General features: G+C 41.2%; 1 protein-coding gene across 2 annotated transcripts in view; it reads right to left on the bottom strand.

The window, feature by feature from the left end:
• Positions 1-8,561: 8,561 nt before the first annotated feature.
• EGFR (epidermal growth factor receptor) overlaps positions 8,562-25,087 on the bottom strand; it is a gene marked incomplete at both ends in the record, with an annotated part of 143,668 nt that continues 127,142 nt past the window's right edge. For both annotated transcript variants that reach the window (XM_079538685.1, XM_079538686.1), the window contains 12 exons: positions 8,562-8,938; positions 9,936-10,041; positions 10,193-10,240; positions 10,336-10,503; positions 11,352-11,449; positions 13,751-13,897; positions 15,056-15,131; positions 15,994-16,149; positions 19,405-19,590; positions 23,033-23,131; positions 23,736-23,858; positions 24,917-25,058. In XM_079538685.1, coding sequence (XP_079394811.1) covers positions 8,562-8,938; positions 9,936-10,041; positions 10,193-10,240; positions 10,336-10,503; positions 11,352-11,449; positions 13,751-13,897; positions 15,056-15,131; positions 15,994-16,149; positions 19,405-19,590; positions 23,033-23,131; positions 23,736-23,858; positions 24,917-25,058 — 1,726 coding nt within the window. The remainder of the gene's footprint in view (positions 8,939-9,935; positions 10,042-10,192; positions 10,241-10,335; positions 10,504-11,351; positions 11,450-13,750; positions 13,898-15,055; positions 15,132-15,993; positions 16,150-19,404; positions 19,591-23,032; positions 23,132-23,735; positions 23,859-24,916; positions 25,059-25,087) is intronic.

Below are 25,087 nucleotides of genomic sequence, written 5' to 3'. Positions count from 1 at the left end.
CATCTCCACTGTCATCATAGCTCACACCTGAGAAAGACAGGAGCCACTGAAGTCTAATGTAATCCTGTTACAATTGGAAAGATTCACAGAGAGGAATGATGATGGAGGAGTTAGAGGAGTATAACAGCAAAGGAACGAGATCAGATGGAGTGTTGCTACAAAGGAAGAATGCTCACCGGTCTCCAAAGATCTAGGCTCACAGGAAAACCTTCACAAAGGACAGATCTCCAACCAGAGATCCTTCCCTGAGGCAGTCAGCCTCAGTCTAAGAGAGGTGCAGACAGGCTCCACCCCTTCCCATCACTCAGCTGCGTTGCCCTCACCTGAGCTCCCAGGGCTGACCAGGTCCTTTTCCCTGGTTCTCAATCAGTGGTTCAGCCATGACTCAACAGTTCCCATACAAATCCATACATCTATACCCAAAAGGAAGAAATGAGAAAGAACTGAAAAGTGTAAATCAGCCCACGCAGTACTGGATACAAAGACAAACGCTGCTATTTCTGAGCTGGTTCAGTTTCACAGGACAGCGGTCCCTGGGGTTAATGCGTGCATTAGATGATACTTCTCTCTTCAGAAAGAAAAGAGGTTTTAAAGCAAAAGGCTTTCTGAAATAAAAGCTCTGATGTGGAACACCTCACGTATGGTAGTTATTAGAGAGATTTCAGTTCCCAACAATTTAAAGCACCGCCCGACCTCTAACTCCAGTTCCTCTTTCAAATATGAGCAGCAATGTCCTCCGTTTTGAATTTGTCCACCTCACAAACATCCTGTGCAGGACAGATCCCTTGGTGTCTGCTGGCCCAGAAACCTGGGGGTCTGCCATGAGTCTGCCTCAGGTGGGCACCAACATGTGCTGTGTGACTTCAGAGGAGCTGTGCTGATGGATCAGTAAGCGCCTGCTTTGATGCTGCATGGAAAAACATTCTGCAATGGTAAGCTCCTGGTGTGAGCAATGCGGCTAACAGGGAGCCCAACCACTCAGCCCTGGGCAGGAGGTGGCCTTGGATGAGCTCTGCCATCTTCACAGCATGTGAGTCTGTCATAGGCATTGCGGTAGAGACTCTGACTGTAGCCATGGCTCTTACTGGCTGTCCTGGAAATTTCTTACAGGATTTGGTGTAGTTGTTGCAGGTTTGGATGAGATCCCTAAAGGCTCACTTTGCTCTTTCCTTGCTTGAATTTGGGAATAGTGAAACATGATGTTTGATCAGTGCTGATGAGAATAATGACGGAAGAACGTGGCAGAGACTTGCCTTCCTCTCCTTAGATAGCAGTTTTCTGTATCTTACCTTAAGGGAGATAAGGAAATTAGAGAATACTAATAATTAGGGAATAAGTAGGGAAATACAACAGCTGTGTTTCTTTGGCCGTCCTATCCTTTTGCACCTTTTGTCACTTTTTATGCTTCAGGCTTTTGAACTGAGATCAGTGAAATTTCTAAATGTTTATTCTTCCCAAACATTCGTATATTTCTATACTCACCTCATTCTTGATTTTTAATTTCCTCTGTTCTAGTGCTTCAGCGGGGGGATTTTTACCCACCAGTGTCTCCACTTCTTTGGGTAATGCTGTGCCTTTGTTTTTCTGTCTGTGAAATACAGAGAAGAGTATTCCTGCCCAATGAAGAAGACTTGAATCTTCACAGGGGAGGTGAATGGACATATATCTCAGTTCCTTTTCAAGTTAAAAACAGTAATACTAATTTATGCAGAATCTTAATTTAGCACTGAAAAAGAAAAAAAGAGAAAAAAAAAAAACATGCTTCCAAGCAACAGATTTATTTAATTACTTTTATTAAAATAAAAATATCATGCATTAATACACATTAGACATTTCTGAGAACCAGTAATATTAAGACTACATAAGTTCTGAATAAAGTAAGTTGAGCTGGTAAAACATGCAGCCTATGTGTTGGAAAGGTCTGGATGGAAAGATGAAAATGAGAAAGGTGCTGTAGTGGTTCTTTTTGTTTTTTTGTTTTTTTTTTTGTTTGTTTGTTTTTTTCTTTTTTCTTTTCCCCTCTGTACAAAATTAATCTCTAGAGAGAAATGATTTAGTTTACTAGTGATGATACCAGGGACTTATCCAGGCTGAGTGTGTACTGTCAATTCTAGATCCTCTCTACTGTACTGTAAACCCAATGTATTTTGCTCCATTATATCACAGATCCCGCAGTTCTTTAAAGGCTTTATTTCAGTTGCTTTGATAACAGAATTTATCCTTTTTGCTAGAGTAGTACAATAATATTTTTCAAGTGTGTGACTCTAATTGAAACTTTTGACTTTCCTTTCCATGGAGTTGTGCTGTGTTGCTGTTGCATAACTCATGATTATGAAATTCAGAGATGTTCATTAGTAAGTATAGCTTGTATGCCAAATGCCACAAGGATGAGAATCTGTGGGATTCTTTGACTATTCTTCTGCTTTTGCTGCCATGAAACAGAAGTGAGAACCTGCCGTGTATTTTGAAAGAGCAGCTTTTCTTAACACCCTGATAAGCAGCACCGCGTCTTTTATATTACACTTCCAATGGTCGCAACTGTTAGCTGGATTTTTTCTCACATTATGAACTGCTGCACTATCAATAGAGAGAGCCCAAGATTATTGAAGAGAGGAGAGGTTCTGTTATTAGCTTCACTAAGCACTGGATAAATCTCTTAGGTGACTGCTCTTACAAAAATCTAAGCCCACCAAAAAAAATCCCTAATGTGATTTCTTCTCTGGCTACAGACGCTGCAAGCTAGCCACTGATTTTTCTTCCCCCCAAGTACAACAGTATATCACAACAAAAGTTCTCAACAAATTAAAAACAAATAAAAAGAATAATATACACCTCATTTTTCTCACTCAATATACAAACAATCTTTGATCAACAGTATAAACCATTAAACCATATAAAAGTCAAGAGTTTCTTATTGTACAAATAGTGCTTTCATAGTTGAGTAACTTTACAATGCAAGGGTACCACCTGTATCTACGGATATATTGCTTGATAGTTCATTAAAACAAAGACATTATTCCTTATATTCAATTGATTGCATCAATACCAAGCAGCCTAAAATGGGCAATAGATCCATAGGATCTCTGGTTATCAAAATCACTCAATATTAGCCTTGTTTTATACTCTCATTGAAATCAAGTTCAACATCCCATTAATTGCAAGGGGAACAGAATTAGGAATGTAGGATTAAAAAGAAACTTAGGTATGTAAGCCAACCCTCCTATCACTGTACACAACTACTTCACATGTCCCTTTCATTAAATACAAGGATAGTGTTGATGTTATTTGAAAATCCACAGTTTTCAGTTAGATTGCGAGAGGTCAGGAGTATGGTTTAGCTCAATTCCAGAGCAACTGGAAATGATGTACCGTTCAGCTACACAAGAAAAAAAATCAGCAATTTGATAGGTCACAGGTGTGGTTTTGTGTTTAATTTTTTTCACCTTATTAATCAGAAAATTCATCATTTTAAGGAGAAAGATACAGAGAGACCACGCTGCATCCAGACAGTCCCATGTGCAACAAAGCTGAAGCATGCAGGAGGACAAGAGCAAAGGTGGTGGAATACCAGCCCCAAAACTTGCCGAAGGTATTTTGCCTGCTGACTTCAGTGATGCAATTAACATGTCTCTAGCCAGGTCCTCAGTTCTTTTTCTTCAGGAAACTTTTTTTTTCTAATGCTACTGAGGGTTTCCTTCTCCTCTAACTGCAGTACAGCCTGCTGTCTCTGCAGTCTCCTCTCCCAGTCTCATTTTGCTTTGCGTGTAAAAGAACGAGAAGTTTATGTACAGTAGCTATTGCTGATGTGAATGAACCATGATTTTCAGTCCACTAGGCTTTTGCAACACAGGTGATCTGCAAATGCACACAATGCCCAACTAGGAAGAATGTGTGACAGAAAGTGAAACCTATCATGGAAGTGTCGTGATTTCAACTTTTCCACATAATTAAAGTAATGCATAACAAAAAGTGTTTTCATTTTAAAGTCTCCCTGCCTGCTGACGCACTTATTCACATAAAAGGCAGCTATCTAATCATGTCTCATCACTGTATTTTTTTCCTAAATCTGAGCCAAAATATAATGCAGTTGTTTCTTTTTTTCTTTACTGTGTCCTTGTTTAGCTATTGTGTTGAATGAAAAATGAATCAAAATTGAGCAGAGGTTGTAGATCTGTCCCTGAAGTGATGTCTGGTTCTGATGTTTGGTTTGGTTTTCTATGGACAGGCCTCAGTGACCTGTGAAGCCCACCTGGCACAGCGATGCTTTGGCCAGTCCCAATGCAGGATGGAGATCAGCAGCTTTTCCTTGTAATGACATAGTGTGGAAGTGGTGATCAATACCCTATTTCTTTAAAGCAAGAAAACAAGACATTACGTCTTTGGTCCTAATGCAGCTTATTAAAAAAGCTTCTTAAAAGTGTCATATTTTTCTTTTGTATAAACTTTATTTTTCTGTTATTTTTTAAAAAGTCTCTTTAAAAACTTGTATGTTGGAACAAAGAGATAAAAACTTACAAAAAGAACACTAGAAAATGGGATTCCAATATAGAAAATTGATTCAGTGGTGATAAAACATTACAAAGCATTCTTGCTAAGTGTTACATGCAGAGTTTGATGCTTCATCAGTATGTGGTTTTCATCAGGAGGGAGGACACAGGTACATTTTCATATCTTGTCCTGATTCAGACTACTTCTCCCAGAGAAGCATGGGCAGAAATAAAAGCTGGCATTTTGTAACTCCTCATCTGGAGAGGCAGTTGTACTAGTAGAAGAGGCTGGAACTCTGAATTTGAAAAATGACTGCTTGTCTGGAAATGCAAAGTTTCTTGTTGGCAGCCTGGAGCACCCCCAGACAGCCTGAGGACACCACAGACACTGTGTGAGGGCACAGACACTGCCACAGCCCCAGGTACACCCTCAAGCCTCCTGAAGCACAGAGGCTGAGCCCTGTTTTTTGTACAGTCTCTCTAGAAATATAGAGGACTTCTCTGCAAGGTGGAAGCAGGGAGAGGAGCCATTTGTGTAGCTATTCCCACCCATGCCTGCAAGAACAATTCATTGCAAACTCGGCAGCTGTCTCAGATGTGGACTGGCTGTCTGTGTCCTCAGCCTGGCATTACTCTGCCCTTCCTCTCAAGTAAACCCCAGGAGCATATTTTATAATGCATTGTGTAGGAGAATTCCCAAGCCAATTTCCTTTGCAGCAGAAGAAAACAAGCCAAGGCCCAAGTGAAATAAAGTGCACCAACACCGCACACAGATTGCTGGAAAACATCAAAGTGACATGAAGACTCTTGACGTGACTTACATTTTCATATCCAAGCATGTAGTGCTTAAATTATTATTTCAAATAGTTTGTCACTAACTGCTGCTTTATGATTAAAAGACAGTAACTTGTGAGTGGTGTCATTTTGCCTTCCATGAGAAATACAGTGAAAACTGAGGTTTTATTTTCTGGATTATAAAGTGTCTGTTAGCTTTTACCAGTGGCTGTGGCCTGTTCCATTACCCTGTTTAGCTGTGTTTTAAAATCAGTGTTCTATACCCACGTATCCTGAGAGACAACGGCAGCGCTTTCAAGTTATTTTTGGATGCTGATGTATGTAAGCTGTCAAGATGCAGTGCCTTTATCTTTTCCAGTATTCAGAAAATAAAATTCTAATACTTAGTTTCCTAAAAGTTGTAAGCCCACAGCTTCTCTGTCCCATTCAATAGCCTGCATCTTGTACAACGCTGCACCAGCAAGGTGCCTGTGAAAGTGCTGCCTGGCCCAGTTTGGCTTTACCAGCACCTATGGGGCTACTTGCTGTTATACGGTCAGTGACCTGCAGTGGAAAGAAAAAAACAACACAGAATGCATTTCAGCTGCTTATTAATTATTTTTTCAGTGGCAATTGTTGGGTACCTTGCTAATGCATGTTACCCAGAAGCACTACCCTGTGTAGCACCCATGCCAACCGTGCAGCTGCACAATCTCATTCACCCCAGTGCCACTGTATCTGCCCCTCGAGGCACTGCCTTTTTTTTATTTTATTTTGCTGGCTTTTTAATCATTGCTGCGCTGCCTATTTACAAATCATGGCTTAAAGGGTGCATATTTAGTGGAATTATTTCACAATGCAGCTAATCCCACAAGTCTGGAATCTTCCTGTATGTTTTTATCAAGAGCTAAAGCCTCTTTCCTAGTATTCTCATTAAAAAAATACATATTTATATATATAGATATATAAAAATAATTTTTAGATGTATTTCCCTGTTTCTAGTAATAAGTCTCTACTGAATTCCTCCTAAATAGCTTTAGAAGGGCAAGCAAACTAACCAATATTGAACAATTTTAATGCTACATAACACTGGTTATAGATATTGCTCCTTCTTAGTGGCTTTCTTGTTTTGGATGACAGATTAAAACATCAATACATTCTTCCATGTAATGGTGTTGAAAATTTGCTATGGGAGGACACACACTGTATGATTTTCTAGTGTTCTGCTTGGAGACAGAACAGATTTAGTGAACTGAAAATTATCTGTGCTTTCTTTTAAAACACATTTTGGTTTTATATACATTCCTCTTGGGGTGGTGGGTGGGCAGAAAAGCACTGCCTGTGCATTCACATTGCTTTTGAGAGCAACAGAACAAATGTGCTCTCAGGAATGCAAGGAGAAATCTGCCACTAGTTGGACGTGGGAACTAAATTTTGGTTATTGTTTTAAACACAAACCAGCAATAATCAAAGTCAGACACTGCATTCCCCATAGCACTGTGGCTGGGACTCACGTCTCAGTGACACAAATCTATGAAATAGCAGACCAGGAAAACCTTTGGATTTTGACTAAATACACTTTTCTACCTCAAAATGAAAGGCAGCTGATGAACTACAGCACACACAGGAGCTGCCAATGCCTTTTTCACTGCATTACCTATAAAAAGGGTCATTTCACATGACCACTCTTTCACTCCTCAGTAAATCTGTAAAAACAATGTTCTAAAATTGATGAACATGCCTTTAATTTCTGAACTGATGGTTTGATTAAAATTGCACTGCTGCCAAGCTGCTGGAAGGTCACACTTTGGGCATTTTACTCCTACTTCACAAAGAAATATCTTTGCTAGAGAAGTTTTGTAACATGGAGCCCTTGAAAGAGTACCTGCTTTGGTTCCGGTGACTGACATGCTATCAGTATACACAGTATTTATATATTATGTTAAAGTCTTAACCTTGGCTAGTCTGCCTCTTCCACACTGACAACAGAAGCCTAGGCTGGGAATTTTGAAGAAGCAGAAGCTGTGTTTCATAAGAGGTAGGCAACTTTTTCCACCATTCTAGCTTACTCTTCCGAACCCATGCTCACTGACTCTCCTGTGTTGCTTTGAGCTGTGAGAGGTCACCCCACCGGGAAAGGTACAGCCCTAGCCTCTGCCCTGGCATTATACAGCTACTGGCCATATTCTGCCTTGAAGTGAGGAAAGCACTAGTATGGGCATGACCATTTTCTTTGCCAAATGTAGGCAAAAAGATTTCCGAGTCTCTAAAAGAGACTATTTGGCTAGAGCTACCTGTGTTTCCTGCCTTTCTGAAGTTTAATTTAGTATCAGTCTTCCTGTCTGTCTCATGAAGGTTCCAATTTGCAAACATTTGCATTTCCTTGACATTTAATTAGAGTGTTAAACATTATTTGACACTTATTTTTTCAGTTATGGCAACATCTTTAACAGCTTTGTTGAAGAAGAGAAGCATTTTGACAACTCTACAATAGCATAATACATCAGAAAAACGCCTTGTGTTTTACCATCAGAAAACAGATGAGTGAGTGCTCTGTAAAAATCTACAAATTATTGTGAGCTGCATTCCTCCTGTCAGTTTTTAGCAGCAGTGGTCAGTAGGTGGTGTGTCTTGCCATTCACTCCTTGTGCTGGTTTTCCCCAGAATAATCTGCTTCATCCTGCCATGGACAGAATCTCCCATACATCCACCAGATGCACTTTTCCTGTTCATGCCAAGATGCAGTATGTGGAGCCAATGTGTAAAAATCCTGTGTTTTGGAACATCTATTTCTGTTCCAGGACCTTTGGAAAACTACTTAGTAACATTGTTTTTCTTTCTGCTGGTGATCTGATCACCAACTAACAGACGAGCAGTACAAGCATCTGATCTTGTAAAAGATCCAAAAAATCTGTTAGAAACATTTATAAAAATACACATTGTAGAAAGAAATTTGACTGTACAGAGTGTACAGCTCACAAGTTCATCCCAGAGTGGCTTCTTACCATGCTACCATTTGAAAATGAAAGGAATGCATCCATATTTTTTCTGTACAAGAATGGTCCCGCTCCATTTCAACACACATCTCAGTGCAGGGCATGGGCTTCAGCTATACATGGAAATGGGCAAGAAAAGACCCAAACTATCCTGTGAGATTGGCTTTGCAGATTCAGATTGCATGCTGAAGTGTGCTTATTGATGCATTGTGGTTGCCATTCGCGCTGAACAGTTTTTGCTCTTGCAGCAGCCAGACGATTCACCAGTCTGGCTTGCCTCAATGCAAGAAGAAATCCTCTGTGGTCATGCTGAAGCTTCAATGTATTCACTTTTTGGTGCTGCTACCCTCAAGTACTCTGGGTTTTCTGCTGCAGGAACTTTCAAGAGACCGTTAGGTTTCGTTTCATTTGGTAGAAAGTCCTGCTGGTAGTCAGGATTGTCCAGATTTATTTGATGATTGCCTGATTGGATCCAGTAAGGAGAGCTCTCGAAAACTGTTTTGGCCTGTGGGGACTGGTTAGTGTTGAGATATTCAGGGTTGTCCACAGCTGTGCTGTGGGAATTCTGGTAGCTTGAGTCCATGGGGAGCTTTGAGTTTGTTGTGAGAGAGATGTTGTTGTAGATTGGATTTTGGACCATGGCAGTAGATGGTTTATTGGGCATCAACTGGTTAACGTACTCTGGAATTAAAAACAAACAAACGAGATAATGGAAGTGGTGAGGTATGACTAATGCAACCATTTGCACCACTTTAGCTGCCGTTTTAATCCATCTGCAACACTTTTTTCAGTGCAACATCTCACCAGACTTCCCAGCTCTGCATCCAGAGTGGAAGAGAGCTAAATGCAATGACTGCCAAGCTGTACATGAAGCATACTGCCTTGAAGCTCACCATCAAAGTTCAAGTTTCAAAGCAGCAGCTTTGAAACTTGGCTGCAAGATAGCTAGTGCTGATTTCAGCAGCTATGTCCTTGACACTGTTCTGAAATTTCAGTAGGGAGTTTGGTGGTCAGAAGCCATATCCCTCAAAAAATGTTTAGAGATGAAGCAACTACCTGGGAAATACAGAACAGACAGTAACAGAGATTCCACATCTCACTCATATGCAGTCTCTTGTCAGTCTTTTCAAAAGAGATGTGGGAAGGGAGAGAAGGTTAATTTTTTTTGAGGATACTACTTAACCGTGACCCTCTCTGCCTTCTGTCTCACTCTGTGATGGCCAGTGCTGTAAGTTAATGGGAACCTGTGAGCTTCCTTCTGTGTATCAATATCTGAAAGCAGTGACATGACCAGAAAACTGTCTATATGGCAGAAATGGTATAAGGGGTGAAATCCATGTTGACATGATATTTTCTGAAGTAGTAGAAAGCTTTAAACATAGACTGACACACCTAAACTTCCTGACCAGATGGCACATGTGGTAAACACGGGGAACTTGGCTCATGAAGGAGTGGAAATGAGAGGTGGCCAAAAGCAACCAGAAAAAGTTTAAGAACAGGATATGTGCATGCGTTTCCACTCTTGTTTACTGAGTAAAAGCAAAAGGTAGGAAACATTTGGACTGCTTCCTTTCTCTCAAAGAGTAAGGAAGACAGCTATATTCATGCAAGAGTCTTAACTGATCAAAAGGTTTGTGAGTGAATAGCCCTAGGATGGAAACATAGGAGAGGTACTTACCTGGAGCAGGCAGGAAGCCATCATCTATGCTCTCCTCCAAGAAATTACCTGTTGGGTCTGAGCTGTACCTCTGGACAAAGCTGTCTTCCCTCACAGGGTGCCCCTGCTACGTTGGAAATGCAGAAATTCAGTATTACAGGGACTGTTTTGTAGAAGTTGACTTGCGTAAGTGAGGTATAAAAGTATGGAGGGAGGGCTTCAATAGGAAAGTGGTCACACAGTGCTGCTACTCCTTTTTTACGAGTCATTCCACTTACCCCATTTCTGTCAATGCAGGTTGTAGCAGAATTGTTGCTAGTAGCGCTCTTTTGAAAAGAAGGAGAGAGAAAATACAGGTAGCATGAGAAACAGTTCACTCATTACTTCTTTTTTTTGTTTTCAGAGAGGAAAAGCTTCATACCAATGAACTCAGGAGAGGAGTCCGAGATGTAGATGGGCTGTTGAAAAAGCCCTGGTGTGGGACAAGATACTCATCTGCATCCACAATGTCTTCCATGTCCTCCTCCTCCATCAGGGTGCGATAAAACTTGGAATCTGTAGGGCTGGGCAAATGCATCCTTTCATCTCCCTGTGAGACAAATCAGAGTGAGAGAGGATTCCGTCAAGTTGAATTCCTTCAAGCCCTCACTATCCATAGAATTTGGACTTGCAATGTCCATGCTGCTGTAAAATATCTGCATTTTTGTAACATCTTTTGAATATTTTGTAATATTCAAACTATTCCAACTCCGTTAGCCTTTCAGAACTTCAGTATGTTATTGGGCATAGACAGGGACCAGTGTTAAGAAAATATTGGTCTTGAAATTCTGTTTGTGGTTCTAGCTGAATGTGTTAAGACGTGGAAAGCAAGAACTGTCCTTAAATTATCAGCATGCGCTAGAAATTATTTGCAGTATACCTTCTCAACTCATGCTGTTACTGAATGTGAGTTCACATTCTGCCAAAAACAGCTGTGCTGTTTCCTCTTACCATCAGTGCCAGAGAGGATGTTCAAAATCTATTCTACAACTGCTCTTGTTTTCCTAAATGGCTTCTCTTTCCACATCATGTTTCAGCAAACATCACAGGAAATAATCCTTCACTGGCAAGGAGATAAACAGACCAACAGATTCTCTAAAACACAGAGCTCTGCCATTTCAGTCAGCTTTCACATCCTCATACCTATGCCATTTGTGTTGGATCTTTTAGCTTGAAGTAAATGTCAACATAAAAAAAATTTTGCTGCAGCACCCAGAAGTGGTATGGGCAGGCTAAATCATTCTGCCTCGGAAGGAAGCAAAGCAGGCCTGTGTGGCCTGGCATCTTTTATGTGGAAAAATTGTCCAAACCAGGAATTTATTTTCCTATTCATCATTAATCATTCTGGACCCGATATTAAACGCCCATTAGACATGTTGCTACCACTGTGTTCAGTACCTGTATAACAAGATAGCGGGGAGGGTCACGAGCCATTTTGGAGAACTCTGCAATCAGCTCACGAAACTTGGGCCGGCTGTCTGCGTCAATCATCCAGCCTGAAGGGACAGCAGGGAGAGCAGTGCACAATTGAAATTGTTTCGGCAATCAGACACAGAGTCTGAAATAAAGTGTAACAGCTAAAAGAGCAGTGCTATACATGGTAAGAAGAAAGCAGCTGCCTGTAAGAGATCACCATAAAAAATTAATTAACCAGACGCTAGCTGGTGCGAAGGTCAGCCTTTAAGAAGTACATCCTGGCAGTTTGGGAAGCATGAAGGAGGCAGTAAAATCCCAAGGCCAGATAAGCTGCAGCCTAAGCCTGTCCACTCTCTTCCTGGCTTGTCTCTGCTTGGACAGAAGGTCCTACAACGTGATAGTAAGGAAGAAGACCTGAGGACAGCTAATTGGGGCCAGTCTGGATCTTGAAGGAAGAGAAGCAAAGTATTTTCAGCAGAATCCTGCAGATATATGATAATTTGCCTATTCCTTACTGCACTGCTTCATGAAATCCTTGCAGAAGACCTGCAATTTTCTACCCTGTACCAGATATTTTCTAAAATTTACATCTACAAAATGTTTTGAAAGATTAACCGTACCTAAGTTGTATTTAATTAGTATGTGAACTTTAACTACAGTTTAGGGTTGGATCAATGATGGAAAAGATTTCTAATCTTGATACTGGTGGCTTTACATGTGAGATGACTTAAAAAATCCACACTTTCCGATATCAACTAACAGATGTGGTGATATATAGACACTTGTGTTTGAAATTAGAAGTAAGAAAGGTTAATGTTAGTATGTCTGAGAGAACTCATAAAAGCAGCTTATCCAAGGCAATGGAGGAGCAAAGTGACAATACGCCATCTGAAATCTGCACTGGACAAAATCTCATCAGTGCCAGTGGCTTTTTTGTCACATTGAAGATACTATGTGCGCTAAATTCTTCCAATGCAGTTCTTACCAATTAAGGAAATTCTTCTCACTTTAGGAGAAAGTGGACCTTTTGGAAGTATGCTGCTCTTGCAGAAGCAGCATCTACTGCTTCTGAATTTATCTTTTAATTGCATGTGTTTAAATATAGCTTAAGAAATTGTGTGTAATAACTTCCAACTTTTCAGTTTATATTCTCTGTTTATAAAAGGAGATGAACGGGAATCCCAAATTCTTTTAGACAAGAGGGCATGGCTTCAGCAGTGTCTGCACTGCAACCTGTACACAAGGTCTGATCAGAGCAGTGAAAAATGTGCCACTGAGTCCTGTGGAACAAGGAAGGCTCAAACCCCACATTCGCATGCTCTTGCTTTTAAATTTAGTGCACTGGTATAAAAGAGGGTAGTGACACTCCATTGGTAGTGTTTTATAAGCAAGAGGTACCCGACTGAGTGCCTGGAAAAACGCCTGCTTTCTAGCTCTAGCCTGGCTTTAAAGAAGGGCAGTGGAATGGAGCTGCCAGGACTCAAAATCTCAGCATTTGGAGACACACTGTTGTGCAGAGCTTTTGAAGATCTGGGACAGGATTGCCAAAATCTGGTAGGGCTCAGGTGTTACCAGGGATCAGCATTGCTGAGGAGGGACTTCCAGGAGAATGCTTATGGGTCTGAGCACTGCTGATGGATGCAGATGGACATGTCTGGATGTGGTTCCTTCTCACCACAGTGAGCACAGGATCAGACTCTCCTTGCAAAGTGCCTTTCCCAGCACAGCAATGCACAGGCTCTCCAGGCCTATCCAAAAGTGCTATACTACAGGGTCGGTGTTGTAGCACAGCTTTTATTTCAGCAAAAGCTACAGTCTGTTCCAGTGAAAAGATCTTAAATGCCACCTGGTGGGCTGCCTCTCAGCATCCTCACAAACTCTACTGGCAGGGATGCAGCCTAATCTTGGCTTAGGAAGCAAGGTTACAATATGACATTTTAGCAGCTGATAGATGAAAAAAGGGTTTGAGATTTAGAAGCCCTTCAGTGTGCCCTACCTGACAGCATATTACTGAACTAAGGCTGAGCCTGGAGAAGTCATTGTTAGTTTTATTTTCTAGGTGTCTAAAACCAGAGTATCAGGTCACATGGACAATGTTATACTGATTTATACTGCCTGACATCTTAAAATAATTGACAACATCAGCCAGCAGTGTGAATGGTGAAAAACCATTAGTTGGCTGAATTAGCAATTAACGAAATCTTGCCTTCTACTCCCACCTAAGGCATGAGGTGCAGGAATGCACCCTGTCACTGCTCTTTTCATGTAACCTAATTTCCATGCCATCACCAAGAATACAACATACAGAAATGCCTACATAATGAAGACAACTGTGCCACTTATTGGGTTTAGGAAAGCACCCACAAATCCACTGAACTCACATTTGACCATGATCATGTACACATCAATGGTACAAATGGGTGGCTGAGGCAGACGCTCGCCCTTCTCCAAGACAGAGGAGATTTCACTTGCAGGGATCCCATCGTAAGGCTTGGACCCAAATGTCATCAACTCCCAAACTGTCACACCTGCAGGGAAAGGAGAAGACAGTGACTGAAATTTGGAGGAAGCCGAGAGGCCTGCCTGGATGTGTTTGTCAATTGAGAGAAAAACACTGACAGATCCTCATCCAGGCAAAGCACTTTTTGCCATGATATTAAAGACATACACATTAATAAAACAGTTTGAAATCATCCTGCCTTCCTTTATTTCTTTTTAATTGCAACTAGTGTCTCAGTGTTGAACATCTCACAGACTTTCCAGCCCCGCAGGAAAGAAAGGAAATACAGGTTACAGACTCCTGACTCAGCTTAGAAAGGGTATTGAAAAATGGAAGTTGTCTTTTTGTTTAAAACAGTCTCTTTGGAGACCAGCAAGAGCAGTTGTTGAAAGATGTGTAAACCATCTGCCTCAGTGTTGTTTGCTGATGACATACTCTGTGATGTAGCTATTGTGATTGTCCAGTAGCTTAGGATACAAAATAAAACTTCGGATGCCAAGATACATAAATGGATTAAGAGAACCAGAGACTGTACTTTTTCTAAATGGATACAGCGTCTGACATTTGTACTTAACTTCTTCCAGGAGTATGACACCATGGAGTGGAAATTTTGCAACAAGTTGCTCTGAAAATTTTCCTTTCAGCTCTTTTATCTCTTGTACAAAGTATAAAATGAATGATTTCAGTTGCTTTTCTTTCCTTGTTGTCCTCTCAGTACCCAGAGAGCACATCATACTCCTTGCCTTTTTGCAACTACTCTGAATCATTTTAGGCCACTGTGACAAGACAAGGTTATATCATCACCTCAAATAGTGCCAGAGGAGAAAGTGGAGTTACACTGACTGATGCTGACTGGCAGTGTGGCCAATGGTTTTATGTCCTCCCTCTCATTATACTGCTTGATTTTCGGTCTTCAGCAGTTCACCGTTTGGAGGAGTACAGTCTCCCACGTGTAGCTCCTGTCAGGGAAGGGCTCACCATGTGGAAGCATACTCTGCAAAACTTCTTACACCTCACCACCGCTCAGTTCTGTGGGACTTTTACTTAGTGAATAGGTGATTTTGGCCCATTATTTAGGTTTAATCTCTCAATCTTCAGATAATAGGAAGAATAAAGAACTCTTTTCAATGTCATTGCAATTGTTCCAACACATCTACAAAAACTATAACTATGTTTTCAGACTCACCATAACTCCAGACATCACTTTGATGAGTATAAATTCGGTGTAAAATTGACTCCAATGCCATCCATTTAATAGGAACCTAGGAAGATCCGCAAATTAGCCATAAGATGCTGAACCAAATTTTATCAGCAACCTTTACCACCAGGTGGTGTTTAAGTCAATGATTTGGTTGTGGAAGGGGGTCAAAAAACACAGTGAAACAACACAATTATTTGAGTGGAAAGCAGGCAAGTTCTGAGTCCCTTGTTACTGTTTTAATTTATTATGCTAAACCTGGAAACTTGTGAAATTTTTGAGGCTATTATAAATATCTCTTACAAGTTAGTTTTACCATATTTTTAACAGTTAAATTACTAATTTTTTAACTTTCTCCTGTTGTAACAGAATAGAAATCCAATCTCAGACAGTATGACACAGACTGATTTGTGCTCATCTGATTTCCATTTACGGTTGCTGCAATATTTGCAAGCAGATTCTTGTTAATTTCTCAGCAGGACACATTCCCTTCATCAGCATGTAGTACAACATAAAGGCATGTTGAACCAAGCCTGACAGGTCTTTCTTCTGCTATAAACATACGGCATTCCCTTTCTCTTCACAAACTGCACCGTTTTATTGGTGTTGGCTCTGTGATGAATTCAGAGATGCTTTCATTTTTATTGTTTTTTAAATAACCTTGTTTTTTTCCAGACATTCAGGGTGGGAATTTCAAAAGCCCTTGCTGCTCTGCAACCTCTGCTCCTACTGCAGTCACACTGGCCTGATGCTGCTCTGGCTGTGCTCAGCAGACTTCCACAGGCTTCAAAGGCAGCAAGCTGAGATTGCAGCTGAGTCTTCTGAAAAGCCCACTTCTTTTTTCCTATTTTTAACATAAAGACTCATGCATGAACACACGAACACACCGATAAACACGCCATGGTTCATCCTCTAGTGCCTTGTACCTTGCCTCCCTCTGCGTGATACTCCTTCTCATCAGCCCCAAGCAGCTTTGCCAGCCCAAAGTCTGTGATTTTCACATGTTGTGGAGTCTTAACAAGGACATTCCTGGCAGCAAGGTCACGGTGCACCAGGCGACGTTCCTCCAGGTAGTTCATTCCCTGCAAAACAACAGACTGGTGGTAAGCATCTTGCTCATATACTTCGGGCTTTGATGCGCAAATAAGTCACCAAACTTCAGCTGCTCTATGGTAACTGTATACACACCACCATAAACATGTGGTAACACATTCCCCTTTCAGAAAGATTTGCTGTTTTGAATTTTGTGATGCTGATTGCAAGATGAGGGCATGTACTACACAGAGGAGGAGGTAGTTACGTTACTGTCTTGTAGTAACCTTTCTGTGGGTCTGTATTCAAATGGAACCATGGAGATATAAGGGATGGCAGGAGGTATAGCAGGGGATGTGGTTCCTCTAGGACTTTGTTCAGGACATATAAAATCAGCACAGTACTGTCAAATGAGTGGGCAAACCCATCTTTCAGGTGTGGTTGTGCAACTCCTATGACCTCAAGGCAGCACAATATCTGGTGACCATCACCATCCTTATTCACACAGGCAAACCTCGCTGGGAGAATCTAGACACAAACTGCCTGGGAGAAGAGTCCAAGCAAAAATAAATTCATTATTCAAAGCTGCCATTTCTGTGCCTTGTTACAATGAACTCTGCCTTTGCACAGATAGCAATTAGGCATCTCTGCAAACACAATAAAAGGAAAAAAGTTAAAAAACCCTCATGTAATGGCTGAGCTCAGAGTTGCATCTATTTTCAAGTCCTCTTTGTAAAGGCAAGTTCTTCTGGTTTCATTGCCATAGCATACGTGCTTTTTTGGTACAACTTCTCTCAAGGAAGAACAGACTTTTCTCTGGAGTGACTACAGATCTCTCAGACAGATAAAACTGCTAATTGTGCTGGTTTGATTTTTAAGGCATGATCCTAACATCTGCCTCTCTGACCATAGAGTTAATTCTTTGTTCCCTCAACTCCAATCTTGTGGTGCACGGAATTAAATAAAACCATGATTTCTAAGTTTCCTGTGAGATCCCTTCTAAAAACCACAATTATTCCCAGTCCATAGGTTTCTGCTGGCAGTAGATTACATGCTTGTATTTTTACAAAGACAGAATTCATTTAAAAAGTGCTTTTGGCCTACAGAATTAACACCAAAACGAGCAAAATTTGATGACAGGGCACTGGAGGGAGTAATTCCCTTCCATACTCCACTCCCATCCTAAAGCCCACTGTTAACCTGGACCACCAGTGAATCTTCCACTGCATTTTCTCAGCAGAAAAACCCCTGTGCTTAGAGCTGCTTGTGTTGCCAAAACAAACCACCCAAACAGACTGGCACAAAGCCTCTGTGAGCATGCATTTAATTATACAAATATGTCTTTAATGAGCAGAGTTCTTGAAAAAAAATGAGCTACCAATAGAAAACTGACTATCTTAAAAAAATCACAAAATCTCACCCCGGTGGAGCAAACATTTCCTGCTAAGCATGTATTGCTGCAGAGTCTTATTAGGACTCAAAGCTACTGAAAAGCAGAATATCAGTTTCACGCTAAGCTATTTAAGACTCTGGGACCCAAAGGACTTGTACACATGCATAAGCATACACCAAAGATGTTGAACTGCTCATGCAGAAAGTACAACAGATCTTTATTAGTGTTCAAGTCTCTGATTTAAGCCATTTTTTCATCATTAAGTGTGAGACTAATATGTTCAAAGAGACTTCAAAGTGTTTCTGCACATGGTGTGGATAGACTCATTTTGTCTGAAAGACATGGCTTAGTAAAATACAATGTTTGTGAAAGATACAAAGAGAAATTATTTCAAAGCTGTGAAAACAGAAACAAAAATAAACTTCGCAGTGAATTTGTTTCCTTCTGGTTAGTTTCCAGACACAAGTATATTGTTATAATTTTTCTCCCCATTTTCAGGGTCAGAGAAATTCAAAATACGGGGCATGACTTTATCGGTGCAGCAGAAACACCAGACACATTGGTGGGAAAAAGCCATATGCATTATTTACAAGCACTTTGAGGAGAACTTCAGTATGGAGCAACACAAAGGAGGATGCTGAAGGTCAAGCAAAAGGGTAAAGGTTGCTATAGGTGAATGCTGAACTGATGTGAAGATAATAAAAAAGAAGCAACTATTGTGGATGGTAACGTTTCAGGCAAGCGCACAACAAATGGGGTGTTCTGAGGATCAGTCTGGGGACTGATTTTGACACCTTAAAAATGAATGAGGAGGAGGAAGAAAAGGAGGGAAATGTGGCCTCTGGTTCATCATCCACAGGAAGAAAGACCAGGAGAGAGCAATAACTGGTTTCAAATAAGAGAGCAAGAGTCAGAATAATGGCAGCTCGTGTTACCGGTGGACACACAAACTAATTTGCTGTGGAGTGTGCTGTAAAAAATACACATAACTAGATGAAAAGTATGCACTGTATACTTCTGGTGGATACATTTCTGAAAGCAAACCATGGCCAGGAGAGCTTGAGATGTATACAAGGTCTCAAGGGACCAATAATGTGGTAAGTGTGTGGTTAACTTGGTATTACTGAAATGAGCAGCATTAAGGATCTAGACTTTGCAAATAATGCTATCTCACAAAACAAGCCTTACACAAACTGCAGCTTGGTTTTGCCCCACTCTTACATACCGAACCATTTTTCACGCAGCATACTGCTGCTAAGGGCTGTACTTCAATCTCCTTTGCTTCTCTTCTCCTTAATTCCACGCACAGGCAGATAACCAGTGCCAGGTGTGATAATGATGTTTATTTAGCACTGTGGCAATTTGATCATGCACCAACTCATTGTATCTGAATTGCAAAAATCCCTGTGGTGCCTGGAATGTCTTTGGTCACAGCCAGATGGTATTTATTAATCAGCAGTTTTGATCCCCAGACCACACAGATTTCAGCCTGAAAAGCCAGGGTCATTCTCCAGAGCATGCTAGAAGGTATATTTAACATTACTGTTTGCCTTGTGGCACAGCCCAAATAAATACGGTAACTTGAAGCAACATTTTGTTATGAGAATGACAGATTCTTTTCTCCGTCACAACTTAATTATATGACTGTTTCATCACTGGGTGATTAGTTTTCATTGGTGACAATATTATGCTGCCTAGGAGCAATTTGTTTGCTCAGTGGCTTGAAAATAATAAATTGTTTAAAACAAAGCGACGGCTTGGTGATGTGTATCAAGTTTCCAGGAACTATGGGGCATAGTGAAATATGGAGACCTGCGCAGACAGGTAAGTAAACAAACACATGATGTATTTCCTGATATCTCTGTCACAGCCTGGGTCTTAGCTGGCCCCAAAGCCAAGCCGGTCAACTTACCTTTGCAATCTGCACACACCAGTTGAGGAGGTACTGAGAGCCAATGTTGTCCTTGTGCTCTCGGATGTAGTCAAGGAGGCAGCCATAAGGCATGAGCTGGGTGATGAGCTGCACAGTAGAAGTGAGGCAGATTCCCAGCAAGCGGCACACATGAGGATTGTCAACACTAGCCATCACATAGGCTTCCTGAGAAGAAAGAAGGGAAGAAAGGGATGTGAAACACTCCCTTACATACAACCAAAGTATTTGTCTATGATATCAAGAAAATAGTTATACATTTTATGAAAACCTTAATAAAGCCTTTTGGGTTTGAGTTTCATAAATACCTGAAAAACTCTTCTTTCAAGCCTGTACACCCTGAGTAAGGTAAACACGGTGCCTCTTCTTTGCTCTGTCCGCAGTTAAGAGACAAGAGGTCCCGAGAGGCTGTTGTAGCCTCTGGAAAAACTGAATACACCTTTTAACATGGACATGAGGGATAAGAACCTCAGACTTCACAGTTTTTTATGCAAAAACTACTTACAGATTAAAATTTGGGATTTGTATTTGTATTGAGATCCACTGTCGAGAGCCAGCTCAAAGAATGGTGTAGTGATGGACAGTGGGCTGAATATGAGCCAGCAGTGTGCCCAGGTGGCCAAGAAGGCCAATGGCATCCTGGCTTGGATCAGGAACGGTGTGGTGAGCAGGACCAGGGAAGTCATCCTGCCCTGTACTCGGCACTGATGAGCCCTCACCTTGAGTGCTGTGTTCAGTTTTGGGCATCTCAGTACAGAAAGGGCATGGAAGTGCCGCAGCAGGTCCAAAGAAGGGCAGCAAGGCTGGGGAAGAGCTTGGAGAATATGGCCTGTGAGGAGAGACTGAAGGAACTGGGGCTGTTTGATCTGGGGAAGAGGAGGCTGAGAGAAGACCTTACTGCTCTCTTCCAGTATCTGAAAGGTGACTGCAGCAGAGTGGGGCTGGTCTCTTCTCACTGGTGACAGGATGAGGGGAAATGGCCTCAAGTTGCACTAGGGGAGGTTTACATTGGATATCAGGAAACACTTCTTTATAAAAGGGTTGTTAAACACTGGAATAGGCTCCCCAGGGAGGTGGTTGACTCACCATCCCTGATTGTGTTTAAAAACCATTTGGATGTGGTGCTCAGGGACATGGTTTACTGGTGGGTTGTTAGAGTTAGGGTAGTGTGGTTAGGTTGTGCTTGGACTTGCTAATCTTTAAGGTCTTTTCCAACCTGAGCAATTCTATGAGTTATATACAATAGGGGAAAAAGCAAAGCTGAAGTTTTTTTTTAACTAACTTCCCATCTGATTTTGCAGTATTTTTGTTTTGGACATCTTAAAAGGCCTTTGATTGAAAACTGATACAATTAAATAAATAAATGGGGATTTTTCCATGCAGTGAGCTTTTAGGTCAGTATCTTAACTCAGTATCTAGAGCGCACCAACTAATCATCCCTTGAAAGTTTCAGCATTAAGTCAGCAGCCCCCAGAAGCCTAAACTAATAGTCAATGCCCACAGAGCACTATTGTGGCAGGGAAAGAAGCAAATCTGCACTTTCTAATAGCTTAAGAAATGAAATACCACAGCAGTAAACTCACCACCTAACAAGCTTTCCACAGACGTCATATAGCTGTGTAGCTGGTAAGAACTATTATTAAACAAAGATATTATAGCAATGACGTTCAAGAAATAAACAATCCCAATTCTTAAGCAATACATTCTGTCCCTGGAATTGCTGTATGACATGCCAGCCTAAACAAAACATGACATAACGACATTTCTTCAGAGGTGCTAAGTCTGCATTTGGTTTCTTTGTTTAAGAGCCAATGGGATGCAAGTGGCCTCCAGGCAGCCAGTGTGAAGATGATCTCCAGCAGAACTCAAATTAAGGGATCCTCAACCTCCTGCAGAATGTGAGCAGGTAACCGAAAAAGGAGAATGCTGAGTAAGGCAGCTTGAGGAAAGACAAAAGAAGAAGATGATGTGCTCTTTAATTACGTAAACATTTACGATTTTAAGACAATCTTGTGAATTTACTATGATGCTTAGATGGAAGCAGAGAGCAAAGTACACTAATCTCAGGAGGCCTCAAAACCCAGCAGCAATGATGATTAAGGGCGTCTTTTCCTAGTGTTGCTTCCTGTTGGGATTCAGCTCCGTGCTGTATTAATTTCTGCAGGGGGAAAAGAAATCTGCAGGCTCAGAGCTGCTTTCTGCCCATCTGCCACACAGCCCCTGCTGGGCTGGCTTGGGGCAGAGCAGGGAAGCTGGAGGCGTGGAGTTGGCATTCGGCCACACAGCTTTCAGAGAGCTCCCAGATTTGGTAATAGGGAAATAGGGACACGGCCTCCTCAAAGGGAGCAGAGGGGAGCTATTGCACATCCAGCATCCCTCCAAGTAGTCGTAGACATTAAAGTGAGCCTTTGTTTCAACTGTTTATCTTGGAAGTCTCTGTGTATGCTCTGACCTGCTCCAAGTATGCTTGGTATTCAACAACAATCTTCTGAATTAGCCCTACCCTAATAAAGTCAGGGAGAGCTTGTCTGGATTACAGGAACTAAAGCCGATGAGCTGGTTTGATGCCTAGCATGTTTCTGTAGGAGAAATCACCTTTAATTGATTGTCATTATCTCTGATGTTTCGGTGACCTTAAAATATTGGTTGTGTAGCAAAAGGAAAAAAGCTTTTGGAATCATCTTTCTGACTTCTTTCAACAGAAAGTATTTTGATACCACCAAAGAGCATGCAGTCCACGCATGTACCAAATGTATCATTTGGGCATCTGGCTCTGCTGAAGGCAGGATGTGGTGCCACAGGCTTATAAATTAACTTTTCCTTCACTATACAGGAATTTGACACAGTTCAATTTGTGAAAACTGTGTTGTGCTCCTTATCACTGTGAAACAGCCCCTGGAAGGCCCATGCAGGAGGAAATCGGCCTACCCTGGATGCAGTGGAGCAGTAGCAGGATCCATGGGGGTCTGGGACTTGGAAAAGCGTAAGACTGGCCTGGGGGCAAAGGGTCTGTGCTGCTTGTGTCTTGTCCAATGGCTTAGGGGAAACAAGTGGTTTCTCCCCACGGGATAATGCTAGGAAGCTTGTTCCAGAAGTCCAGAGACAAAATCTGGAAGACAATTTCCAGACCATAGTTGTTTAGCCATGGCTGTCAGCAGCTCCTGGGGACCTGGCAAGGTCTAACAGAGATCTCAGTCATCTGAGAATTGCTGATCTTTGTCCCTCTGAAAGCATATGAGAAACAGTGCCTCAAAACAGCCTTTTCCCTGTTTTGTGAAATTGCAAGTCTTATCCGAGTAAGAAAGTAAAATTCCCAAGCTTCTTTCAGGAAGTGAGACAATTTTTCACTTTTCATGGCTGAGAAACTAGCTGGGAATTTTTCTTTGCGGATTAACAGTTAACTTATTCCTTTATAACTAAGCAACCATGTGACAACAATCTGCAATGTCAGGATTCAAAACAGTTGCATTATGACCGCAATTTTATATGAAGAATTCTGGCTGGGATGTTAAATATTTCTTGCCAGCCAATGTTCTGAAATCCCTTTAGCTGCTAAAGGGGAAAATCCACAGTCCACTGTCAACTTGGCAAAACAAATATGAACACTTACATCAAGTATTTCCTTGTTGGCTTTTGGTGATGTAGCCTCTCTCAATTCTTTAATAGCAACAGGAATTTTAACCTTTTCCCCTTCTGGGATCCAAAGTCCCTACCAAAAAGAAGAACAAAGAATTACTCAGATCTTATGTCTAACAATTTCATTCTCACAATTATGTACACGTTTTACATCTTCTGAGTAGACTTAAATATTCTGAACAATGGGAAAGCAAAGCAAATAACAAAAAATTTGACAATCAATATGCAAAAAGTCATTATGTCTTGCGGGTATTAAAAGAATCCTGTCAGTGGAATGACATTTCATTTTTTGTTACTTCTACCGTATTTTTATGAAAAAAAATGCAAAAAAACTCCATGTTAATTACCTCTATGGATAGCCCAAGACATGCATAAGGAACACCTTACTTGGATAGAAATCTAATTAATTAGCACATTGTGGCATCTGCAATAGGAAACCTGGCCACTTCCAGTTTATAAATCACTGGTTCAGCAACACACAAAAAAATCCCATGTTATCAAATTAATAAATGAGTTAATGACAATTTTAGTAGTATCTCTGCCAGTTCAACACATACAAGTTATGAAAGTGAAAAAAATCTACAATAGTAACCTCAGCTCTCAATTCATGCTCTGTTTGGGTGGCTTTCCTGTGTGGGAACAAGACAAAGAGGGGAAGAGAAACATTGTGATCTTACCTTATAAACAGTGCCAAAAGCTCCAGAACCCAAAACTTTGACCTTTTTAAATTCTGTTTCCTTTAAAATTCTCAGGTGGGCCTGGTTTGGTGCCTCCCCACTGGGTGTCAGCGGTTCGACAAGCTGGTGCAGACAGAAGAACAAGGCTTTAGAAGGACGCAGGTTGGGGTACAGCAAGCAGCACAATTTGGGAAGGAAATTAATCCTACATTTAAATAATGAACATATTATTCCAGCTGAAATTTATGTGAGGGCAGTTCTGCTCTGACTTACAGCAATAAATATCTAGAGTTGTTCCAAATTTCAGAGGTAAAATAAATCAAAATAAGCTCCACTACACCATTTCTGTTCACTGAAATTGAGCAGAACAGCAGCTGCCATTTTGAAGGAAAATGAAGGAATATTGCTGTTCAAATGAAGACTTAGACATAAAAGACTTAAAAAATATGGCACAAAGAACAGTGCAATTACCACAGATCTTAAATAAGATTATTTTTTTCAACTTGCATATAAATTATAAAAATGTTTAAAGTAATGTGCAAGAACCACCTGCAACCTTTCAGGTTTGCTCTTGTTTAATTAGATGAAATTCCCATGGTACTGGAAGTAGCTCCCCCAGACTACAGCATTTAAAAACAACAGTTTAAACTCTGAGCACAATCATTGTATAAATCGAAAAGGAAAAGTTGAATTGACTGTTAAAATTTGATCTAAACCTTGTTGCAAACAGTAGCAATGGCCTCCAAACAGAAATATTTAACACTTGTTTTGATATGTAAGTCAGTTTTTTCCCTTTCTTGATTTTCTTTTGTTGCCACTTGGCTTCTCAGGAGGGAGAAATGACTCAGTGCTGAGGGTTTACATGGCAAGCATATTACACATCACCCCTCAGGCAGTCTTTTCCTCGAGTAGCAATTTTCAGTGATTGCCACTGAGATTTACACATCTAAATCCCTATGGCTTTGGAAAATTATATCCACAGAGATCAGACTTAAGATTAAACGAGAAGGTGTTGGGTGCCCACTGCCTCTTTTCCAATGAGTGTGGCAGATGCCACGGCAGCCAAGCCTGGGCTTATTGAATTACGAGGCAGATCCCAGTGCTGCAGCTCTCATGTTTAAGGTGGTCCGGCTCCATTGCCCTCAGGAAAGCAGGCAGGGTTGGCAGTTGGCAGTGCTCACCTCCCTCTCTTGCAGCAGCCTGCGCAGCGTGCGCTTCCGCACGATGTGACGTCGCCGCAGGTACAGGCCGATGCCCAAACCAACCACAACCAGGCACAGGAGTCCTCCGACAACACCAGCAGCGATGGATGGAGTTTTGGAGCTGCCGGGCACCAGAGATGCAGAAAGAGA

Source organism: Tetrao urogallus (assembly GCF_951394365.1).
Source record: "Tetrao urogallus genome assembly, chromosome: 7".
NCBI lineage: Eukaryota > Metazoa > Chordata > Aves > Galliformes > Phasianidae > Tetrao > Tetrao urogallus.
The sequence above is the reverse complement of the archived record's forward strand: the minus strand, read 5'-3'. Positions and strand labels throughout refer to the sequence as shown.